This window comes from Mangifera indica, chromosome 15 (genome assembly GCF_011075055.1).
Source record: "Mangifera indica cultivar Alphonso chromosome 15, CATAS_Mindica_2.1, whole genome shotgun sequence".
Taxonomy (NCBI): domain Eukaryota; kingdom Viridiplantae; phylum Streptophyta; class Magnoliopsida; order Sapindales; family Anacardiaceae; genus Mangifera; species Mangifera indica.
Window position 1 is genome coordinate 11289903 of NC_058151.1, and position 21110 is coordinate 11311012.

General features: G+C 31.7%; 3 protein-coding genes across 3 annotated transcripts; all 3 read left to right on the top strand.

Moving 5' to 3' along the window:
* The first annotated feature begins 4239 nt into the window (after positions 1-4239).
* On the top strand, positions 4240-5864 carry LOC123197488 (LEAF RUST 10 DISEASE-RESISTANCE LOCUS RECEPTOR-LIKE PROTEIN KINASE-like 2.1). The gene has a single exon (XM_044611811.1). It carries the CDS (start codon positions 4929-4931, stop codon positions 5862-5864), a length of 936 nt encoding a protein of 311 aa, XP_044467746.1. The 5' UTR covers positions 4240-4928.
* A 1029-nt stretch (positions 5865-6893) lies between these two features.
* On the top strand, positions 6894-8713 carry LOC123197711 (PR5-like receptor kinase). Its single transcript, XM_044612047.1, has 2 exons — positions 6894-7402; positions 7554-8713. The coding sequence occupies exon 2, from the start codon at positions 7568-7570 to the stop codon at positions 8678-8680; it is 1113 nt and encodes a 370-aa protein (XP_044467982.1). The 5' UTR covers positions 6894-7402; positions 7554-7567; the 3' UTR covers positions 8681-8713.
* Positions 8714-15362: 6649 nt separating this feature from the next.
* Positions 15363-17633, top strand: LOC123197712 (putative glutamine amidotransferase GAT1_2.1). The gene is made up of 5 exons (XM_044612048.1): positions 15363-15478; positions 15582-15619; positions 16054-16746; positions 17203-17415; positions 17490-17633. The coding sequence occupies exons 1-5, from the start codon at positions 15388-15390 to the stop codon at positions 17631-17633; spliced, it is 1179 nt and encodes a 392-aa protein (XP_044467983.1). The 5' UTR covers positions 15363-15387.
* The last annotated feature ends 3477 nt before the right edge of the window (positions 17634-21110 follow it).

The window sequence follows — 21110 nt, forward strand, 5'->3', positions numbered from 1 at the left end:
GAATATTGAAAATGTTAATATAATATAATGAAACTGAAATAAATTGCAATTTCACAGGGGAAAATAATAAAAATTCAGTCATAAAATCAAGAATTGGATGAGAGAACGGAGCAATGGTTATCTTGCCTCAAGCTTCGTTAAGAGTTAAAAGGATATTATACATTTTGTTTACAATAAATAATCAATCAATGAAATAAAATTACAAATTGAGAGTTGTACTTTGTATTTATGATGAGCAATAAAGATTGACGGGAAGCAACACGTTTTATTTTCCCTCTAATTTGTGCTTTGAATTACGAAATTTTTCTATAATAATTATAAGGCCAAAAGATTTATTTCCACCCAAGGTTTGATTAAATTCCCAACTCTTACTTATTAACTTTTAAAAGTCAAAATACTTAACCTTCTATTTAAATTTACTGTTTGTATTAACGGTAAAAATATTATTTAATTAAAAATATTAAAAAAATAAAATTTTATTACATTTTTCTTTTTTAGTTTAAAAATTTTAATAATTTTCCTTCACTTAAAGTTTAAAAAATCATTATTTTCCCACTAGAGTTTTAAAATCATCACTGAAGACAACAAATTTCATCATTTCTGGTAATGGTTTTAAAACTCTAAGAGAGAAATTGTCACTTTTCAAACTTTTGGTAGAGAAAATTATTATATTTTTAAACTAAGAGGAGAAAATATGATAAATTTTTAATTTTTTAAAATATTTTTATAACAGTAAATTTTAACAGAACGGTGGATAGTTGAGCTTTTAAAAGTTAATAAAATAAAAGTTTGAGATTTGTACTCACCCTTGAGTGGGAATAAACGTTTTCGCCCTAAATTTATGTCCTTTGTGTAGATTTAAGCTAGTTTACCATTTTAAATTTCTTGATAAGACCTCAAGACAATATGTACGTAGATAAACACAACAATGGGTCTTATTGGGCTGAATTCGGCACAACTCGCCATGCCCATTGGTTTAAGCAAGCCTTGTAGGCCCGAACAACCTGCAAGCATGGTTAGGCCCTGGGCACGATGCAGGACTCTCTGAATCAAGGTCTCCTTATGCTGTTTTTAAGAAGAAGTTTGAGTGGTAATGAAGAGTTTTATCGTATTAGAGGATATAAGTTCAAATCTTTTTAGATAGTATTTCAAAATTAAATTTTTTATTTATCTAATGAAATAATTGTGGGATTAGTCACTATTAAAAAAAGAAAAAGGAAATAAAAGAAAAAGGTCTCCTGTGCTTTCACGACTTTGGTCTTGAGTATTAACGTGTTTCACATCACTTAAATTCGTGCTTCGCTTTTTCTGTCAACATAACTTATTCAGTCCGTTATGTTATTTTTTCCTACAAAAGAGTAAGGGCAAAGGGATAAAACTTCCACCCACTTGTGAAATACGCCAAGGCCAAGACTACAAGTTCTGCACCCCGGTTTTTCATGTTCAGCGAAGTTGGACAAGATTTCTGGTTATAAAGGGAAAAAAATAAAAGAACGACCATAAATCCTTTGCGGAAGATTTATTTATGTGAGAGATAACTTGAGTGGTAAAGATATAATTTGTCAAAAAAAAAAAACATGATCTGAATTAATATTGTTAACATATAAAATCAAACTACTAATTTGATATAGTGGTGGTAAAGTCAATAACTGGTTTGGTGTAGTTTTACGTGTCAAGACCCTGTCGTAGTTGGACTCTAAGTCTTTGCAACCAAAAGCAAACAAGGTTGGAAAAAAATGGAGTACTTTAAAACGAAGTCTTCAAGTCAATTAACACCCAAAATTTCCAAGTCTTTGTGTTTCTTTCCTTTAATCTTCCAAAGATGTGATGTGACTCGTAATTTTTTCTATATTTTCTTACCATCATTTGATTCAGTTAACTCATGATTCATTCTCGCTAGACACCATTTCTATGAGAAATGAGTTTCCAGCTCTTCTCCCCGTCGCCTATTGTTTCTTTTCTTTGCATCCTTTTGGTTGTTTCTGTCAATATTCAGTTATCTTTGGGCAATGCTGATATCGTCAAAGAAGATTGTAGCCGTCCATTCAGTTGTGGGCACATCCCCGCCGGTTATCCTTTCTGGGGAGATGATCTTCCAGTTCATTGTGGTCAGATTCCTGGCTTCAAACTGAGTTGTGAGAATGAAAGGACTACTTTGATGATCGGCGAAGTAGAGTATCTCGTTCTCAGTATCGACGAGAAATCGCAAGGTCTGAAAATTGCAAGAAAGGATATCTACGACAATGGAATCTGTCAATCCAATATATCTAATTTACCCAATACCAGCATTTCTGGACATTTCGAAATTTCGAAGCGGTAAAAGATGCTGACATTACGTTATGGTTTCAAAAATGGTGCAGAAGAGTTTACTTGCTCATCTGAAGACATCATCGTCAAAGATCATGACACAATAACAATAAGAGACCTTGGTCTGCCGCGTTATGTTAGTGTGAATGTTACACTTCCAGCAGAATTTTCAGTTGGGGCGCTTAGAAAAAGTGTATCATATCTGGAAAAAGAGCTGAGAGATGGATTTGAGGTGAAGTGGAAGGTGAATGGTTTGGAATTCTGTGATAAATGTTTGCAAGGTGGTGGAAGCTGCGGTTATCCTTTGATTCCGGATCCAATTAATCACTGGCTTTCGTATCCAAGTTGCTACTGCGTAAATCAACCTTTCAACCCCTCCATAGGATCACCATGTTCAACCCCACCTGCAGAACAACCCCCAGGATTTAATCCAGCAGCAGGTCAGTACCTCAAAGTGACTTCTCTGTTTGCACATATAAACTGGTAGTAGATATACTATTATTATCACAATCAATAAAACTATATGCACTCAATTTTAAATAATCAATTAGATACTCACATAATAAACTGAATGGAATCATGTGTTGGTATATCATTTGAATACTCAATTAGCATTTAAAACTGGGTGCACATAAAATTACTTTATATGACCAAAGAGGAGCAAAGCTAAACAGCTTGTGTACATAATACACATTTCCGGAACTAAAACTAGCTTGTTCTTATGCAGAAATCAGAATAAGTTAGGCCATCTCTTTCAATATCGTCATCCTCAATTTAGCAATCATAATAAAGCATTACAAGTAATATGTGTGTCATCATAGAGAGTAGTTAAAACTTCGACAGAGTCCATACGACTGCAAAGTCAGATAAGCTCATAAGTTTGCCTTTATGGTAGGATTTCTTGCTCAAAAACAAAAACAGATATAAACTCACAACTATGGCCGTCTTAGCTACTGCAGTTTCAATAAACAAAGTCACCCCAGTTGAATTAGATAAATTTTGTAAAAGCTCTGCTCATTGATGTCATTTAGGTATATTATTTGCCACTTTTTTCTGCTGGGTAACTACTAATTATTTTACAAGCATGTGTAGAGATATTCATATTCTAGAAAATTAGGTTGGCAGTCCTTGTTCAAATATTAATTCATTTGTTCAAGTAGGAAGCACTGCTTTAATATTATAACTGGTAAGACATCTTAATTCCTTCCCTGTCAAGTCAGATTTAAGGATAATATAAGTATTCTATGATTATAATAGAGAAGACTATTTTAAATGGTAGCTGTCCTGTGTCTATATCATAAAAAATTTTCAATAGAATGTAGACTTTTCATGATTAGTTACAATCTAAGTCTATTTAATGTTAGCTAACTAACACCCAGGACTGATTACCAATCAAGCTTCATAGTCTCTAAGAGCTGTTGCAAAGTCCTCTCAATTCCTTCACTTTCATAAGAGCTTTGGTAGTTTTGTATTCAAACCCTTATTTGGATCATCTTCCTATTCTTTTCTCCTTCAATTTCTCTCAAATGATGCACCCTCATTATCTCTTGACCATCGTCTTCCGCATTTTCATCTTCAATACTAAAAAATTTTCATGTGCGGATGATTATCGATTCACAAACTGCAGTCTTCCTGTGTACTGTGGAAATCAAAGCATAGATATCGACTACCCTTTCTGGGGCGTAAACCGTGCAGATTACTGTGGTCTATCAGGGTAGTCGAAAATGTTTCGAATTCTTGGCATTAATTAAAACCATACAGGCTCTTAAGATTGCTAGAGATGATTTCTGGTATAGCATTTGTCCGACTAATCTCTTCAACACCACCATTGATTTCACCCACTTCAGTTATTCCCCGGGACAAAGGAACCTCACCCTATACTATGGTTGTCCTATTCGCCCTGACCCCTATATTGTCTCTTCCGACTGTTCTGTAAATGGTACCAGCACGAATGTCTTGTATGTGCCCCTGAGTTCTCCGGTTGACCCACTTATAGGAAGTTGCTATTGCAGTGTCATTGTTCCAGTTCTTGAAACAGCTGCACAGGAACTTGAACAAGGTAGAAATTTCATCAATGATACGGTAGATGAAGGCTTCGAAGTGCAATGGAATTTAGCGAAAGACCAGTGGAACACATGTCAACTCTGGCGGGGTTTGTGGATACAACTCTACCGAGAGTCAATTCGTTTGCTTTTGCCGTGATCAGCCCAATGCAATTGAATGTTTATCTAGTCCAGGGCCTCCAAGTTTGTCTCCTTCATCAGCTCAATTCGTTTGCTCCAGGTTTGATATAGAGGTCTATTTAACAGCTGATCTCAGCGTTAGAACTAGATATAGCTGATTTCTTCCAGGCTACGCCTGGAAATATAGAAAAGACACCATCACTATGTAAATACTAGATGGCCAATGTTTAGAATATTTAATTTTCTAGGCTATTTCAACTGGCGTGAGCAGGCACACTAACTTACAACAGAAGATTCCCATCAGGAATTCTAAAGACCTTACTGAGTCAAATTCAACAATTAATTTTCTATGACGGGAAGATGTGAAATGCTGACTTATCTACCGCCAAAATAATTGATATCAATATTAACTTCATATCTCTCTGTCTCTCTCTGAAAATGGCTCTTCATCTCTCTCCAGACCTCCGCTTGTTCTCCACCATCGCCATAATCTTCATCTTAGTCCAAGTCCCAACATCTGTGTCAACCATCGATGCGAAATACGAAAATTGTAGCACCCCTTTTCTCTGTGCAAACTTGGAGAATCTCGAATACCCTTTTTGGGGAGCCGGGAGGCCAGAGTATTGTGGGCACCCGGTTTATGAGTTGAACTGCCAAGGCGAGGTTGCAGAGATCACTATCATGGCGAACAACTACGGAGTAATCTACAGAGTGCTGGAAGTAAATAACGATTCTTGGACTCTCACAGTTGCCATAGAAGATTACTGGGATAACATTTGTCCCAGAAGCCCTGTCACCGGTACTATAGATCCCAGGTTCTTTAATTATGCCTCCGATACAGAAAATGTAACGCTGTATTATGGTTGTCCTTCTCTTGGAAATGACACCTCGGTGCTTCTTCCCTTAAAGTTTAATTGCAGCCCGGAAGGGACAGACATCAATAATTACTATTTCATATGGGGCGACGATGCTGCCAATAGTATGTTAACAGGTCACGTGATAGCAGCCATTAGAATTTACTTCGGAGGTTGTGTCAGAAACGTTACTATTCCGGGGAGACTGTCAGCATTTCCGATCTTAAATTATACAGCTGCGGCAAATGTGAGTGAAGCTCTTAGAGAGGGTTTTGATTTGCAATGGAATGCAAATAATAGCTTTTGTGACAAATGTAAAAACTTGGGTGGACTGTGTGGATATGACCCTGATATTGATGAATTCACTTGTTATTGTCGTGATAAACCTTATCCCTTGACTTGTTCCTCAAAAGGTACTTCCCATCTCTATTTCATTACTTCTGCATCACTGAGTTTCCGCAACATTACTGGATTAAGGTTTAGCATATTCCTTATATTGATGCTATATTCTTTCGTTTAAAAATAATTCATTATAGAAGGTAGTAGGAAACTCTCCCTTTTTGTTCAAAGTATTGACCTTTTCCACCAAATCCAGAAGAAAAATAATTAGAAGACAGATTGATGTTTTGTTTTCCATTTACTTGTTTTTGCTCTCAATAACTCTTAAAGGCAATCCTCAAAGTTATTGTTTTAGGCCCATTGTTTCATACCAGCTCTTTCCCTCAACGTTGTCATTATTGATCACTCCAACCAAATCTACAAGCTATGCTTCCAAATAAGGCGGCTACTTTTAAATTACTCTTAAACCAAACATATTTTAGTACTCCAAGATCAAACATGGAAAATGTGCTCGGTGTCCTTCATTGACCAAGAGGAAATCAAGTTAAGGAAAACTGTCAAACAAATACTAACACTATAACATAAACGAATTGGCAGCCAAGTCCTGATGTTTTATTAAGGAATCTGTCAATAGTCAGTGGCTATTTCTTGTCCTATTTGCCTATAAAATATTTGTTCTGGTCTTGTTTAAATCGCAATGTCAAAATTGATGCCTAACAAAAGCAAGGTTCTCATACCCATATGGTCTATAGCACCCCATGAACTAAATCACTATGAACTGAACTCTAGGCCAGTTTCTGTTTCGTGTTTGTTCATTTAAGCTGCTGGAATAAAGCAGATCTCTGAAGATGAGCCTACAAAATTTTGAAACTGCTGTGTTTGTAATACACTAATACAGTAATCAGTTTCAGCAGAAAATTTGATAGCCATCTCAATTCTCAAGAAGCACATAGAATAGACTGCACGTACCAGGGCTTCACAAAAGCCTGCAAACACACATTTACAGACTATATAGTATGGCTATATAGAAATAGGAAGTAAAGGTCCTGGGGCAAGTGATGCTGGCATAATTGTTCCCTTTCCTAAATCGTTAAGTCTGCCAGCTAACGAGAATTGGTCAGTTTTGAAACAAGCCTTCTGAGGCGGATTTTGGGTGAAATGGAATGTAAATAACACTATTTGTGAGAAATGCATCGAATTTCAGGGATTTTGTAGTTACGATCAAAATTTCAATAGACCAATTTGTTTTGGCTGAAATGGACAATTTAGCTCATCTGCACCATGGCACATCTTACTGTCCAACCAAGGCTTATATGAGTCCCCAGCTCTGGGTATGCACCTCTCTTTTGTAGGTAGAAATTAAAGATCTATATGGCACTGAGTCAATCGAAGCTTGTAGGTGAGGAGTCCAATACATAAAACTTGGGATTTTTTTTTTCATTCTGTCTTTACCTAGTTGAATGTACATAGTTGATATCTCACCTAAAATAAAAACTTAAATTTGTTGGTCAGGACTCAAGAATGTATCAGTCCAATAATTATTCTAGCTGTTCTAGATTTTATTTTGTTACAGCAGTCCTCGTGAACTTCATTTTAGATTTTTTTTTTTTTTTTTTAGTCTGTTGCTACTCAACGGAGTCTTATGATACTTTGGCTATGCTGCAGGAGCATCTTCCAAAAAGAAATCATTCTTCAACAACCCATGGAAGATTGCTGTAGGTAATATTTTCATCAGGAAACTTGGTGTATTTTTCCACTAGCAATACCGACCATGAGTCAACAGTTACTTATGCAATGATAATTTCTAAAAGTAATTCAAAAATGTTCAGTTTTTAACACGACTGACTTCACAATCTATTTTGAATCATAGGAATTATAGCTAGTATGCTTAGCATGGGGACGATTATAATTATCCTCTCAATGGTTGGCATGGGACAATTGTGGAAGAAGAAAACAGAAGATGATCAAAGAATGGAGGCCTTTATTAGAAATTGTGGATCGCATGCTCCACGAAGATATACTTTTTCTGATGTTAGAAATATTACAAAATCATTCAGTGAAAAACTTGGTCAAGGAGGCTATGGTAATGTGTACAAAGGAAAACTGCCCGATAGTCGTCTTGTGGCAGTGAAGATCTTGAAAGAATCTAAGGGCAATGGAGAGGAGTTCATCAATGAGGTGGCTAGCATGAGTAGAACATCCCATGTAAATATAGTAAGCCTCCTGGGTTTTTGCTGTGAGAAGAATAAAAGAGCTTTAATCTATGAATTCATGTGCAACGGATCTTTGGATAAGTTTATACGTGATACAGAATCTTCGACTACAAATTGCAATTTAGAGTGGAAAACACTTTACCAAATTGCAATCGGCATTGCTAGAGGACTAGAATACTTGCACAGAGGTTGTAACATAAGGATTGTGCATTTTGATATAAAACCTCACAACATTCTTTTAGATGAAGATTTTTGTCCAAAAATTTCTGATTTTGGGCTTGCTAAACAATCCAACCAGAAAGACAGTATTATATCAATGTTAAACACAAGAGGAACTATAGGATACATTGCACCAGAAATGTTCTGTAGAAGCTTTGGAGGAGTATCTCACAAGTCCGATGTCTACAGTTATGGAATGATGATTTTAGAAATAGTTGGAGCAAAAAAGAATATTGGTGCCAGGGTATCACAAATGAGTGAAATATATTTTCCAGATTCAATTTATAACCTTCTTGAACCGGATAACGATTTTGATCTTCCAAGCGTTGTCACTGAAGAGGAAAAAGAGATAGCAAAAAGGATGATATTGGTGAGCTTGTGGTGCATTCAAACCAATCCATCTCATAGACCTGCAATTACCAAAGTTGTGGAGATGTTGGAAGGTAGGCCACAGAACTTACAAATTCCACCAAAACCTTGTTGGTCTTCTCCGCCAAGATCCCCCAAACTTTCTTCAGTGGCATCCTCATCAACACAACTTGCTTCCAAATGTGAAATGCTTTAAAATTTGAGAGATAATTGTAACAAAATAAATATTATCTTGATACTTTTATAATATTTAAAGTAGAGATGATAATTTGATTATTTATTATATTATCTGTTGCATTACTATTAATAATAAAAAATTTATTGAAATCTTTTATTTAGAATAAATCAAATAAAAGATATATAAAAACTAGATTATCAGAATAATATATGATTACATTGAATCCAACACCCAAAAATGTATAAATTAATGCTGATTTATCATTTTAAATTTCTTGGAAAGAGAAATTCTAATGTTGAAGCTGAAGGTAAAAGAAATAACAAAAATGCCTTTTTAGAAACGGCAGCAATTGCTTTAAATCAAATTTGTTACCAATATATCATTTCATTGAATCAAATTGTGCTTAAATACAAACTCAATAATAACTGAAAAGCTACAAAAATGGAATATGGTTACACAAATTTAGCCATAAACAATTTTTTAGCCACTAACATAAAAATTGAAAGAAATGCAGAAGAGGAACTTAACTAACAACATACAACAAAAAAATAGAACAAACATAACAAAAAATTAAAACTTGGTCTTGCCAATAACTTCTCCAACTATTCGACACTCCTCTTTGCTTCAGTAGTTGCAAACTCCAAGTTTTTTTTCTCAGAAACTCAAATCGGCTTGTAGGGAGAGCTTTGGTGAAGACATTTTGTAATGCGATCACTTATCTTGCTATACAACAAGCATACTTCACCATTCTTCTGTACCTCAAGAAATACAATTTAATATTAAAATACTTAGTCTTTCCATAGAAAACAAGATTGTTGGATATTACAATTGTTGTTTGAATGCCAAACACTTTTGTGCTCTCTTTCTACTCTATATGCACATCAGTCAACACCTTTCTAAGCCACAAAGCTTGATGTATAGTTGTTGTGGCAACAATGAATTCAACTTCAATAGTTGATTGAGCCAATTTCTCTTGCTTCTTAGAACTCCATGACAACAAGCCAGAGCTAAAGGTGATATAATATCCTAATGTATTTTTCATATCATTAAAATTACTAGCCCAGTCAATGTCAGAATAGCCATGAAATTGAAATTTTGACTATGCTAAAACAAAACTCCATAATCAATAGTTCCTTTGACATATCTAAGCACTCGTTTAGCAACGTTTAGATGCAATTCACTAATGCAATGTTGAAATCTAGACAAAATACTCACAACGTATAGTATATCAGGTCTTGTTGCTGTGAGGAATATTAGGCCTCTAATGAGACTTCTTTAGTTAGCTTCCTCCATCTTTTCAGTCTCATCTTCCTTGTAGAGCTTCTCCTTTTGGTTCATAGGAGCACTCATTGGCTTGCAATCCTCCATTTTAAACTTTTTCAAAATTTCTTTAGCATGCTTCTTTTAACAAATGAACAACCTATTGATTTTGTTTGATTTCCATGGAAAAGAAGAATGTCATTTCTCCTAAGTCTATCATCTCAAAGACTTTTGTCATTTCTTCTTTGAATTTCTCAATGAGTACTACATTGCTTCCTATCATTAAGAGATCATCCACATACTATGAAACTATCAGAATATTCTCATCAGCATGCTTAACATAAAAGTGTAAACTCACTCAAACTTTTCACAAAACCTAACTTCAGCAAATGTTGATCTGTTTTGTTGTGTCAAGCCCTTGAAGCTTGCTTTAAACCATACATTTTTCTGATGATGATTAGAATAATTCTTGGCTTGATGTGGACAATTTTTGGCTAATCAAAACTTTTTGTATTTTTTTAGAGACTAAACTTTTACATTTTCCTATTAAAAGTATTAAACTTGAATTTTGTCTAACAAAAATGGGGTTTAACCTTTTTAATATGTATTATGTCTTTTTTACAACTTCTTTGTTATGTTAATATCAATTTGAAATTTTTTTAATTAGAATTATGTTTATTAATGTTAAACTTTGTTTCTTTATTTTTTAAGTATATTTTATACAATAAAACTATATACACAAACAATAACATGTTACTGTATGATTAGATATTATTTTATTTCTAATTTAAAACTATCCAATTACATAGTAACATAAAATTATTTGTGTATAAAATTATGTATATAGGTTGTGTACATAGTTTTACTCTATCTTATATATTTATTTTAAACTCTTTTAATTATTCAAAAAGATATTTTATTGAAATCCGAAGTATATATTTTTTTATCTTTGTCTATGAGTGCTCCAATAATAAATAAACTTCAAATTTTCAACTTAAAATATCTCTATCATAAAAATAAATAACAAATTAATTCTAGTAAGATTTTACAATGTTTTGTGATTTTTGCAAGAAAAATAAATAGTAAAGTGTATAATGTAAGGTCTTTATGGGTTGCAAATGACTCAATCAATATTTTTAACAAAAAAAACTATTATGCCATTTTTATTTTATTTAAAAAAATAATAATTTAATATCTTTAATAGAAAATAATAAAAATTTAATCTTATAAATTATCAAAATCAGAAAACTTGATTCAGAAAATTGAAAAGTTTGCTATTTAACTGAGAGAAATTCCCATGCTTAGATGTTGTTATCTCATTTCTACAAAATTCTAACTTGTTTCCAGCTCAGCTTTGACCCAGTCTCAGAAATGCCACTCTCAATGCCATGATAAACATAAATGACAACGTGTCAATACAATTCATTCTTTGCATTACCAAACCCAACTTCATTTTATATAAATTTAAGCATTCAGAGAGGATATTCGAGTTATTCAAAACTAATTAATACATAATTATAGGGCCAGAATAAATGAATATTCTCCCATAGATAATCAATTTTTGTTTTATTTATTTTTTTGAAATTTTTTTTTTGATAACAAAGAATTCTATTCAAATTGGATAGTTACTTTTGAAATTAAAAGGGAAATTGAAATTTTTACCACTATTTTATTCCGTGTATACAAAAATATCATATATGCTAAAGCTTTAACAAATATACCACAACAGTAATCACCTTCCCCAAAATACCCCTCTTTAATCTTTCATGCACAAATTATTTTTCTTCTTCTTTGTAACTTTTTTCTCTCTTCTTCCTCTTCTTCCAAAGTGATAAAGAAATCATGTAGAGAGATCATTACTCTCTTCATCCTCATCTTCAAAAACAAAAGAAGGAAGGAAAAAACTGAATTCTTTAGATTAAGAATTCTTCAAAGTGAGGATATAAAAAAAAAAGAGCAACCCATAAAAAAACTCAATCACATCCACTTTATACCCTAGAAGATATAACCATCGAAGAAGATCATTTAGTAGGATTTAACTGGAAAAAAAAATTAGCATTTAAGGATTAAAACTGAAAAAAAAATTTACGTTAAAAAAAAAAACAAAAACGTTGGTTGGGTATTAAAGGTTGGCGTTAACGCCAACCCTGGCGTGTACATATAAGGGTTGGCGACGCCAACCCTTATATGTATATAATATATTAATATTAATATTAATATTATAATATATATTATTAAATAATATTATTATATTAATATATTAATATTATATATTATAATTATATTATTATATATTATATAATTATAATTATATAATATATTATATATAATAAAATATATATAATATGTTATATTATATTATTCTGAAGAGTTCTTAATATTATAATATTATTATATTTATATTATATTTTTAATTAGAATATTATAATTATATTATAGTATAATTAAATGATTGACGCTCCTGAAGTGACCTATGTAGAGAATCTCTGTAATTCTCTTTTCTTCCTCATCTAAGGAAGGAATCCCAACAACATGACAATAAAATATTAGTATTAATGGAAGGAAGAAAACATGTGATTGAATAATAAAACCCGTGAGAATCCATTATAAAAGATTTAAATTGGACATAAGGGAGGGAGAGACGAAAATTGCTAAATTTATTAAGAGAATTAACATCTACTGCAAAGAATTCATAGCAAAATCATCCACGTCCAGGTTAGTGTCCACTTAACCCCGTATGTTATTTGTTTTCTTTATAAATAATTAAAAATGAAATAAGTATGGTATTTTCATGTTCATGTAAAATTTAACTTTATTATGATTTCATGTTGTTAGATTGTTTAATGTTATTATTTCATCTTCTTCCTCTTCTTCCAAAGTGATAAAGAAATCATGCAGAAAGATCCTTACTCTCTTCATCCTCATCTTCAAAAACAAAAGAAGGAAGGAAAAAACTGAATTCTTCAGATTAAGAATTCTTCAAAGTGAGGATATAAAAAAAAAAAGAGCAACCCACAAAAAAACTCAACCACATCCACTTTATACCCTAAAAGAAATAACCATTGAAGAAGATCATTTAGTAGGATTTAATTGGAAAAAAAAATTAGCATTTAAGGATTAAAACTGAAAAAAAAAATTTGCGTTAAAAAAAAAACAAAAACGTTGGTTGGGTATTAAAGGCCAACCCTGGCGTGTACATATAAGGGTTGGCGACGCCAACCCTTATATGTATATAATATATTAATATTAATATTATAATATATATTATTAAATAATATTATTATATTAATATATTAATATTATAATTATATTATTATATTATTATATATTATATAATTATAATTATATTATATATTAATATATAATATATTATATTTAATATATTATAATATATAATTATATAATATATTATATATAATAAAATATATATAATATGTTATATTATATTATTCTGAAGAGTTCTTAATATTATAATATTATTATATAATATAATATTATATTTATATTATATTTTTAATTAGAATATTATAATTATATTATAGTATAATTAAATGATTGACGCTCCTGAAGTGACTCATGCAGAGAATCTCTGTAATTCTCTTTTCTTCCTCATTTAAGGAAGGAATCCCAACAGCATGACAATAAAATATTAGTATTAATGGAAGGAAGAAAATATGTGATTGAATAATAAAACCCGTGAGAATCCATTATAAAAGATTCAAATTGGACATAAGGGAGGGAGAGATGAAAATTGCTAAATTTATTAAGAGAATTAACATCTGCTGCAAAGAATTCATAGCAAAATCATCCACGTCCAGGTTAGTGTTGACTTAACCCCGTATGTTATTTGTTTTATTTATAAATAATTAAAAATGAAATAAGTATAGTATTTTCATGTTCATGTAAAATTTAACTTTATTATGATTTCATGTTGTTAGATTGTTTAATGCTATTATTTCATATTGTTTCCATTGTTTAAAGTTGTTATTATTGTTTAATGTTGTTGTGATGGCTATAAAAAACCAAAATACAGCTGAAAAAAATTCCAGATTAATGATGAACAGGTTAGCGTTAACTCCTTTATGGAGAGCCTTCAATTCCAGAAGACTCTAAAAAAAAAATTCTAAAAAAATGTCTTCAATTCCAGAGCCTTCAATTCTGAAAAAAAATTCCAGAATAATAATAACTTTATCTTAGATAAAGTTACTCCTAATATTGTTAGAGATAGAGAAAATGTCTTTTCTCAATTTGATTGGTGGAGATCGAATCCGTATAAATATGGAGAGCGTTTGATTATCAAGATGCTCTATTTTAGATCGTACAAATCTCAAGCCAATGATTGTTCGGAAGTTGGTCGTAGTAATTGAATTTCATGTCTAAATTATGAAAATGTTGAACTCCATATTGATATAATATAATATATTTTATGGTTATTTGTGGGATTTCAAAGACTGATGAAAATATAATATAATATATTTTATATCCAAAAAATTATTAATAATAATACAAATATGGTTGACGTCATCATTTAATTATAATTATACTATATTATAATTATAATTATAATATAATATAATATAGTGTTATAATAATTATAATATATTATATAATTATAATTATAATATATTATAATATATTATATTAATATTATAATATTATTTATATATTAATATAATAATATTATGTATTATAATATACATATAAGGGTTGGCGTCGCCAACCCTTATTTGTAAACGCCAACCCTTGGCGTTAACGCTAACCCAGCAATTTTCAGCCAACGTTTTTTTTTTTTTCAGTTAAATGTATTTTTTTTCAGTTTTAATCCTTAAATATTTTTTTTTTCCAGTTAAATCCTACTAAATGATCTTTTTTGATGGTCATTTTTTCCAGAGTATAAAGTGGATGTGGTTGAATTTTTTTGTGGGTTGCTTTTTTTTTTTTTATATCCTCACTTTGAAGAATTCTTAATCTGAAGAATTCAGTTTTTTCCTTCCTTCTTTTGTTTTTGAAGATGAGAATAAAGAAAGTAAGGATCTCTCTACATAATTTCTTTATCACTTTGGAAGAAAAGAAAAAAAAGTTGCAGAGAAGAAGAGAGAGAATTTGTGCATGAAAGATTAAAGAGGGATATTTTGGGGAAGGTGATTACTGTTGTAGTATATTTGTTAAAATTTTAGGATAGGTGACATTTTTGTATACATGGAATAAAATAGTGGTAAAAATTTCAATTTCCCAAATTAAAAACCGTCCCCCAAGTTATGTGAAAAATAATAATGAAATCAGACGCTGCGCATGGAGCGCCTGGAGATTGTGCACATGTCTCACTCTCCAACTTTCCATTATAAACAAATATTTGCACCAAATCAAACGCTAATCGATTTTGTACTCTAAATTCATTTAAATAGAACCAAAACGTACACTAAAAAGCCGGCGATCTAGCTTGGATATCTAATCAATACATCCTTATGGCTTCTCCTGATCTCTCTGTAATTCTCCCTCGAGTTCTCATCGTCTCCAGACGAACTATTCGCAGGAACAAATTTGTAGATTTCGTTGGTACACTATCTCCATTTCTCTCTTAGTACATCATAGTTAATCATTTTCATTCAGTTTGTGAAATATTGATGAAAACTTTTGAAACTTTGTGATTGATTTTCAGGTGAATATCATCTTGATCTTATAGTTGGCTACGGTGCAGTGCCAGTTATAGTATGTTACGATCCTAAATGCAAGGTATGGGACTTGGATCCCATATTGGAAAGTATGGGCAACTAATGTGGGGTTTATATGGCCTTGGGCTCTCCCATCTCAATAGCTAGCTTTTGAGGTGTGGTTCTCCTAAGGTTCGTATCATTTGGTATCAGAGCCATCACCATGTCTCTCAGTTGCAATCGTGCGGCGCGGGTGGTGACGCCGGCATTGCAGTGTTCGCCCGGGGCTAGCAGGGAGCTAGCGCACAGCCAGCCCGCGTGGGCGTCGGGGCTGCGGAGCGTGGTGGTATGTTACGATCCTAAATGCAAGGTATGGGACTTGGATCCCACATTGGAAAGTATGGGCAACTAATGTGGGGTTTATATGGCCTTGGGCTCTCCCATCTCAATAGCTAGCTTTTGAGGTGTGGTTGTCCTAAGGTTCGTATCATAGTACCTCGAGTTAATGGCGTGCATACGTTGTTAGACAGCTTTGAGCCGATTCATGGTGTTCTTCCCTGTGAAGGAGAAGATATTGACCCGTCGTTATACGAAGATGAAACGTCAGGTCTTTCTCCGGAAGAATTGGAAGAAATCCGGCGACTACATGCAAGTGATACTGCTATCGATAAGGAAAAGGATTCAATCGAATTAAGGCTCGCAAAACTTTGCCTGGAAAGACAAATACCGTATCTGGGTATTTGCAGAGGGTCCCAAGTGTTAAATGTTGCCAGTGGAGGCACCCTTTACGAGGATGTAGAGAAGGAAGTCTCACAAAAATGTGCTGAAAGTCAGAGAGTTGGGCACATTGATTATCATAATTATGATGGGCGCAGGCATGCAGTAAAGGTGGTGGAGAAAACTCCTTTGCATGATTGGTTTAAGGATTCTTTGGAGGAAGGAAAAGTTGAGATTTGGGTTAATAGTTATCACCACCAAGGTGTTAAGCGATTAGCTCAACGTTTTGTGCCTATGGCTTTTGCTCCAGATGGTTTGATAGAGGGGTTCTATGATCCTTATGCTTATAATCCTGAACAGGGTAAGTTCATAATGGGACTCCAATTTCATCCCGAACGAATGAGGCAGCCCTATTCAGATGAATTTGATTATCCAGGATGCCCATCTGCTTATCAGGTTTGTAATTATCCAATTAAATTAGATTTCTATGTAAGATTTATTTTAAAAAACTTAATGAAATTGATAAGTTATAGGAATATTTGGAACACCATGATACAATCTAAATCTATAAAACTCCCGAAATTACTTGAATTAGAATGTTTTCCCTCCTGAAACCTCTAACAATTTTCAATAAAAAAAATTATATTGTATTCATTTAAGAGAAAATGAAATCTCATCAAAAGTTCACTGAATTATAAAACCCACACTAGTGTCATCTAACCAAATTTTTTATTGAGTTTATTTTTATTTGATCGCTTAAGTTTGTTCATTTGACATTAAATTATTCAATTATCTGATTTTATTAAATTAAAATGATAATTAATGTTTGCCCACGTTAAAAAATATTCTAACATTCCAATATACAGATAATGTAAAAATTATTGATTTTGGATTCCGGTGTAAATTGTGCAGGAATTTGTGAAAGCGGTCATAGCTTATCAGAAGAAGCTTAATACTAATTCAACTTGTATCCCAGAGCCTATATTTCTAAACCGAAAAATGGAGAACAAAAGAAAAACTATAATCAAGAGTTTCTCATTAGCAAGAGACATTTGCATGTCTAGCCGTGCGATGAATCTATCAAAAGAATCTAAACTAATTCAAACCGGGGCAGATTTGCTTGAGGTATGTATATATAAAACACGGTAGAGATTTTTCAGAATATTAACCTTATAATTTTGTGTAATTTAATTTGACAGTCAAACACGGCGTTGAGTTTGCTGCAAGAGAAAAGGCTGAAGCAAATGGGTGCAACAGTGAGGAATGCAAATTCCTACCTGGAGAGACTGAAATTGAATGAAGAGAGAGACAGAATAGCTGGAAATGTGATGGGGGGAAGATGACAGTGGACAGGTTATCCGATCTCATGTCTTTCTATCTGATGATGAGCCAGATATGTACAGAAGTCCTGGAAGAATGCTTCATGGGTTTGTCAACTAATGAAAATGACTCTTCGCACTCATGAGAAGGCAGATGCGTTGTTTAGAGTCATTTGGTTGAGGATTCACAGGATTCTTGGCTGAAAGTACTGGAAAGACTGAATCTAAATGTACCTTTGTGTGTTTGTCTTAATTTTTACTTCTTTTTCCAGCACTGATAATGTGAATATATGATCAGAAGTACAAGTACGCAGTGGCTGTCCTATAAATTATGACAGAGCTTTTTTTCCCCTATTTCTATCATTTACGTTTAGGCCAAAAGACTTATTCCCAAAATAACTTATTTTCACCCAATCTAGTGCATTAAAACTTTGAAACGAGAACACTTAAGTTTGAGTCTTTGTTATATTTTTTAAATTTTGATTTATTTAATATAATGATTGAATTGATTATTATATCTCAGATTTATTTATCTAATAAATACAGACGAAGTCTTCAATTATAAAAAAATGACTTATTCCCACTCAAGGTTTAATATATTTTTAAACTTATATATACAAGATTTTAAAAATCTAAATATCTATCATTCTGTTAAATTCTCTTTACCATTTTGTTAAAAATTTTTATATTAGCATTAAAGATAAAATTGTCGTTTATCTTTAATCATAACAGAAAATTTTAATAAAAGAATAAATTTTTAAATTTTTAAAATTTTATAGATAAAAGTCTAAAAATACATCAAACCTCGAATGAAAATTTTACAGATAGCTCACCGTGTACGCGTGTTTCAAGTTTCCGAGGAGTCCATTTTTTGGTTGAGGATATCATAAATGACCCATTCAAGTGGTGAAGTATAAAGTCTAGTTGAGAACAATAGCAAGTGGTGGAAGGCGAGAGCCATCGGGGAGATTGAATTCCCTACATTGGCGCGTGGGCTTTGTCATGGGCCATTAAAAAAAAAGCCAATAATAAAGCTTAATTATAAATATACATATAATTCTATTTAAATTATAAAATTAAATTAAACTGTTTAAAAATTATTGTTTAATTTGATTTGAAATAATATATATTTTAAAAATAGTTTTTAGATTGGATTACAGTTTGAGTAATTTTCAAACCCAATTAAACTATAAACTTTATTTTTTTAAATGCATATAAATAACTATATTTAACAAAAAATTTTGATATACAATTAAATATATATTTTTTTATATATATTGTATCATTTTCTTTACATATATATAAAGATGTCAATGGGTCAGGTCGGGTCGGGCTGGCTCTGGCTCGGCCCATTGGGTTAATGGGTCGGGCCCAAGACCCAAATAGTAATGGGCCTTTGGGTCGGGCCGACCCATTGAAATATAAAGGTCCAAGCCCCAACCCATATAATAACGGGCCTTAATTGGGCAGGGCTGGGTTGGGCTTTAATCGGGCCGGCCCTGCCCATTTAATCAATTTTTTAAAAAAATTTTTAATTACAATTTTTTAACATAAATTTTTTTCAATTATTAAAACCGATAACAGTATCCCGAATATTTTATTTATAATTTCTCACTTGTGGCAGAGGAATACCGTGGTTATATGATGAAAAATATTATAAATTGATAACATAGTATAAATAAATTAATTTATATACAGTATAAATTACAAAACATAAATAAAATATATCTACTATATAACATTTATCTACTCATCTTCTATATTTAAATCTATGAATTCTTCAAAAATAAATAATTATTATTTGTGAATTTAGATATTTTATAATATTTTATAATAATAAAATTAAAATAAAAATGAAATTGTAAATATAAAGAATTATTATTTATGAATTCAAATATTTTTCGAAAGAGAGTTAATGAGAGAAAATGAGATTGAAAATATAATGAAATAATTGAAATTGAGAGATTAAAAGATTTATAAATAAAAGTGAAAATAAAGGAAAATAGAATAGATTTATTTAAAAAAATAAAAAAAATAAAAAAAATTATGCAGAGCCCAATCTCCCCTTCTGCCAAGTGGCAGAAGTATAAATCTGCTTCTACTGCCTTTTTACTTATGCCGCCCAGAAAAAAAAAAAATTTATAAATAGTACCGAGCTGGGCTAACACATGGGTTTAATATTAAAATTCTAAGCCCGGTCCGATAGGCCCATGGGTTTGGCCCGGTACTCTACAGTATTGGGTCGGGCTTTATCGTGCCCAAACTTTTTCGTGCTTTGCGTCGAGCCTCCATTTGGTCCGTCCCAATTGACGTGTCTACATATATATATAAAACCATAAATATATATGTATTTCATATTTATTTTACTTATTTATATTATATTCTATAAAACTATAATTAATTAATTCTATTAAATAATATATATTTAGTAATAAATAATTTTAATATGTTTAAACTGTATTAAAAAACTCACTTAAATCGTATTTTTTTAATTTAATTTGAAATCTAAAATAATTTAATTCGGATGGAAAATTTTTTAAATTGTTTTTTTAAATTGTGTTTAAAAATAGTCTTGAATCGTATTTAACTAGACCATACCCACCCTTACTCTATTAACAAAATTTTCGATATTGATTAGTGTCAAAACAAAAAAGCTTAATTGAGAATGATCATATTAGTGTTGGACTTTGGGCCTATTTTTGGCCCGCTAAAATAGGTGGTTCAATTCCGGCCTGACCCATCACATTTAGTTTGTCCAACTGAAGTCCAATGTTAAAAATGAAAGCCAATATTAATCGAGAATATTGAAAAGGGAAATTATTAAAAATGCCCAAAATACCCCTCCATTAAGCAAAAATGCTCTAATTCCCTATTTCTAAGCAAAAATGCCCATAGCTTTTCCTAAAATACCAAAATTACCCCTCCCCTCATTTATATAAACCCTCCTCACTCACTCTTATTATACACACTTCTCATATCACTAAAACACTCACTCTCACTCTCATTTTTATTCAAGATCAATTAGTAAGAGTTCGTTCTGACAGAAAAAGTTCGTATTTCTGAATTAGATTCGAAAAAGACTATTCGTGGGAAAAAGGTATTTATACCAATCTTAGCCTAAAAACTTAATTTTATTTGTTAAATCTAGTTTATATGTTATAATATAGGGGTTAAATATAATGTTAGATAAATATGGAGGGTTAAATGCAATGTTAGATAAATATGGGGGTTAAATCAATATTAGATAAATATAGGGGGTTTTTTGATAGTATACAATATATAAAGGATTTAAATAACATGTTAAGAATAGATAGGTATACTTTGATACAAGACAACATACAAAGGTGTTAAATAAATAAAGAGATAATTATAAGGGGTCAAATAAAATGTTATTAAAATAGGGGGGCATTTTTATATTAAACATTGTAAGAGCATTATAAATGAAATTTTAGGAATAGATATATGTATTTTGATATAAGACAACATAAAAGGGTGGTAAAT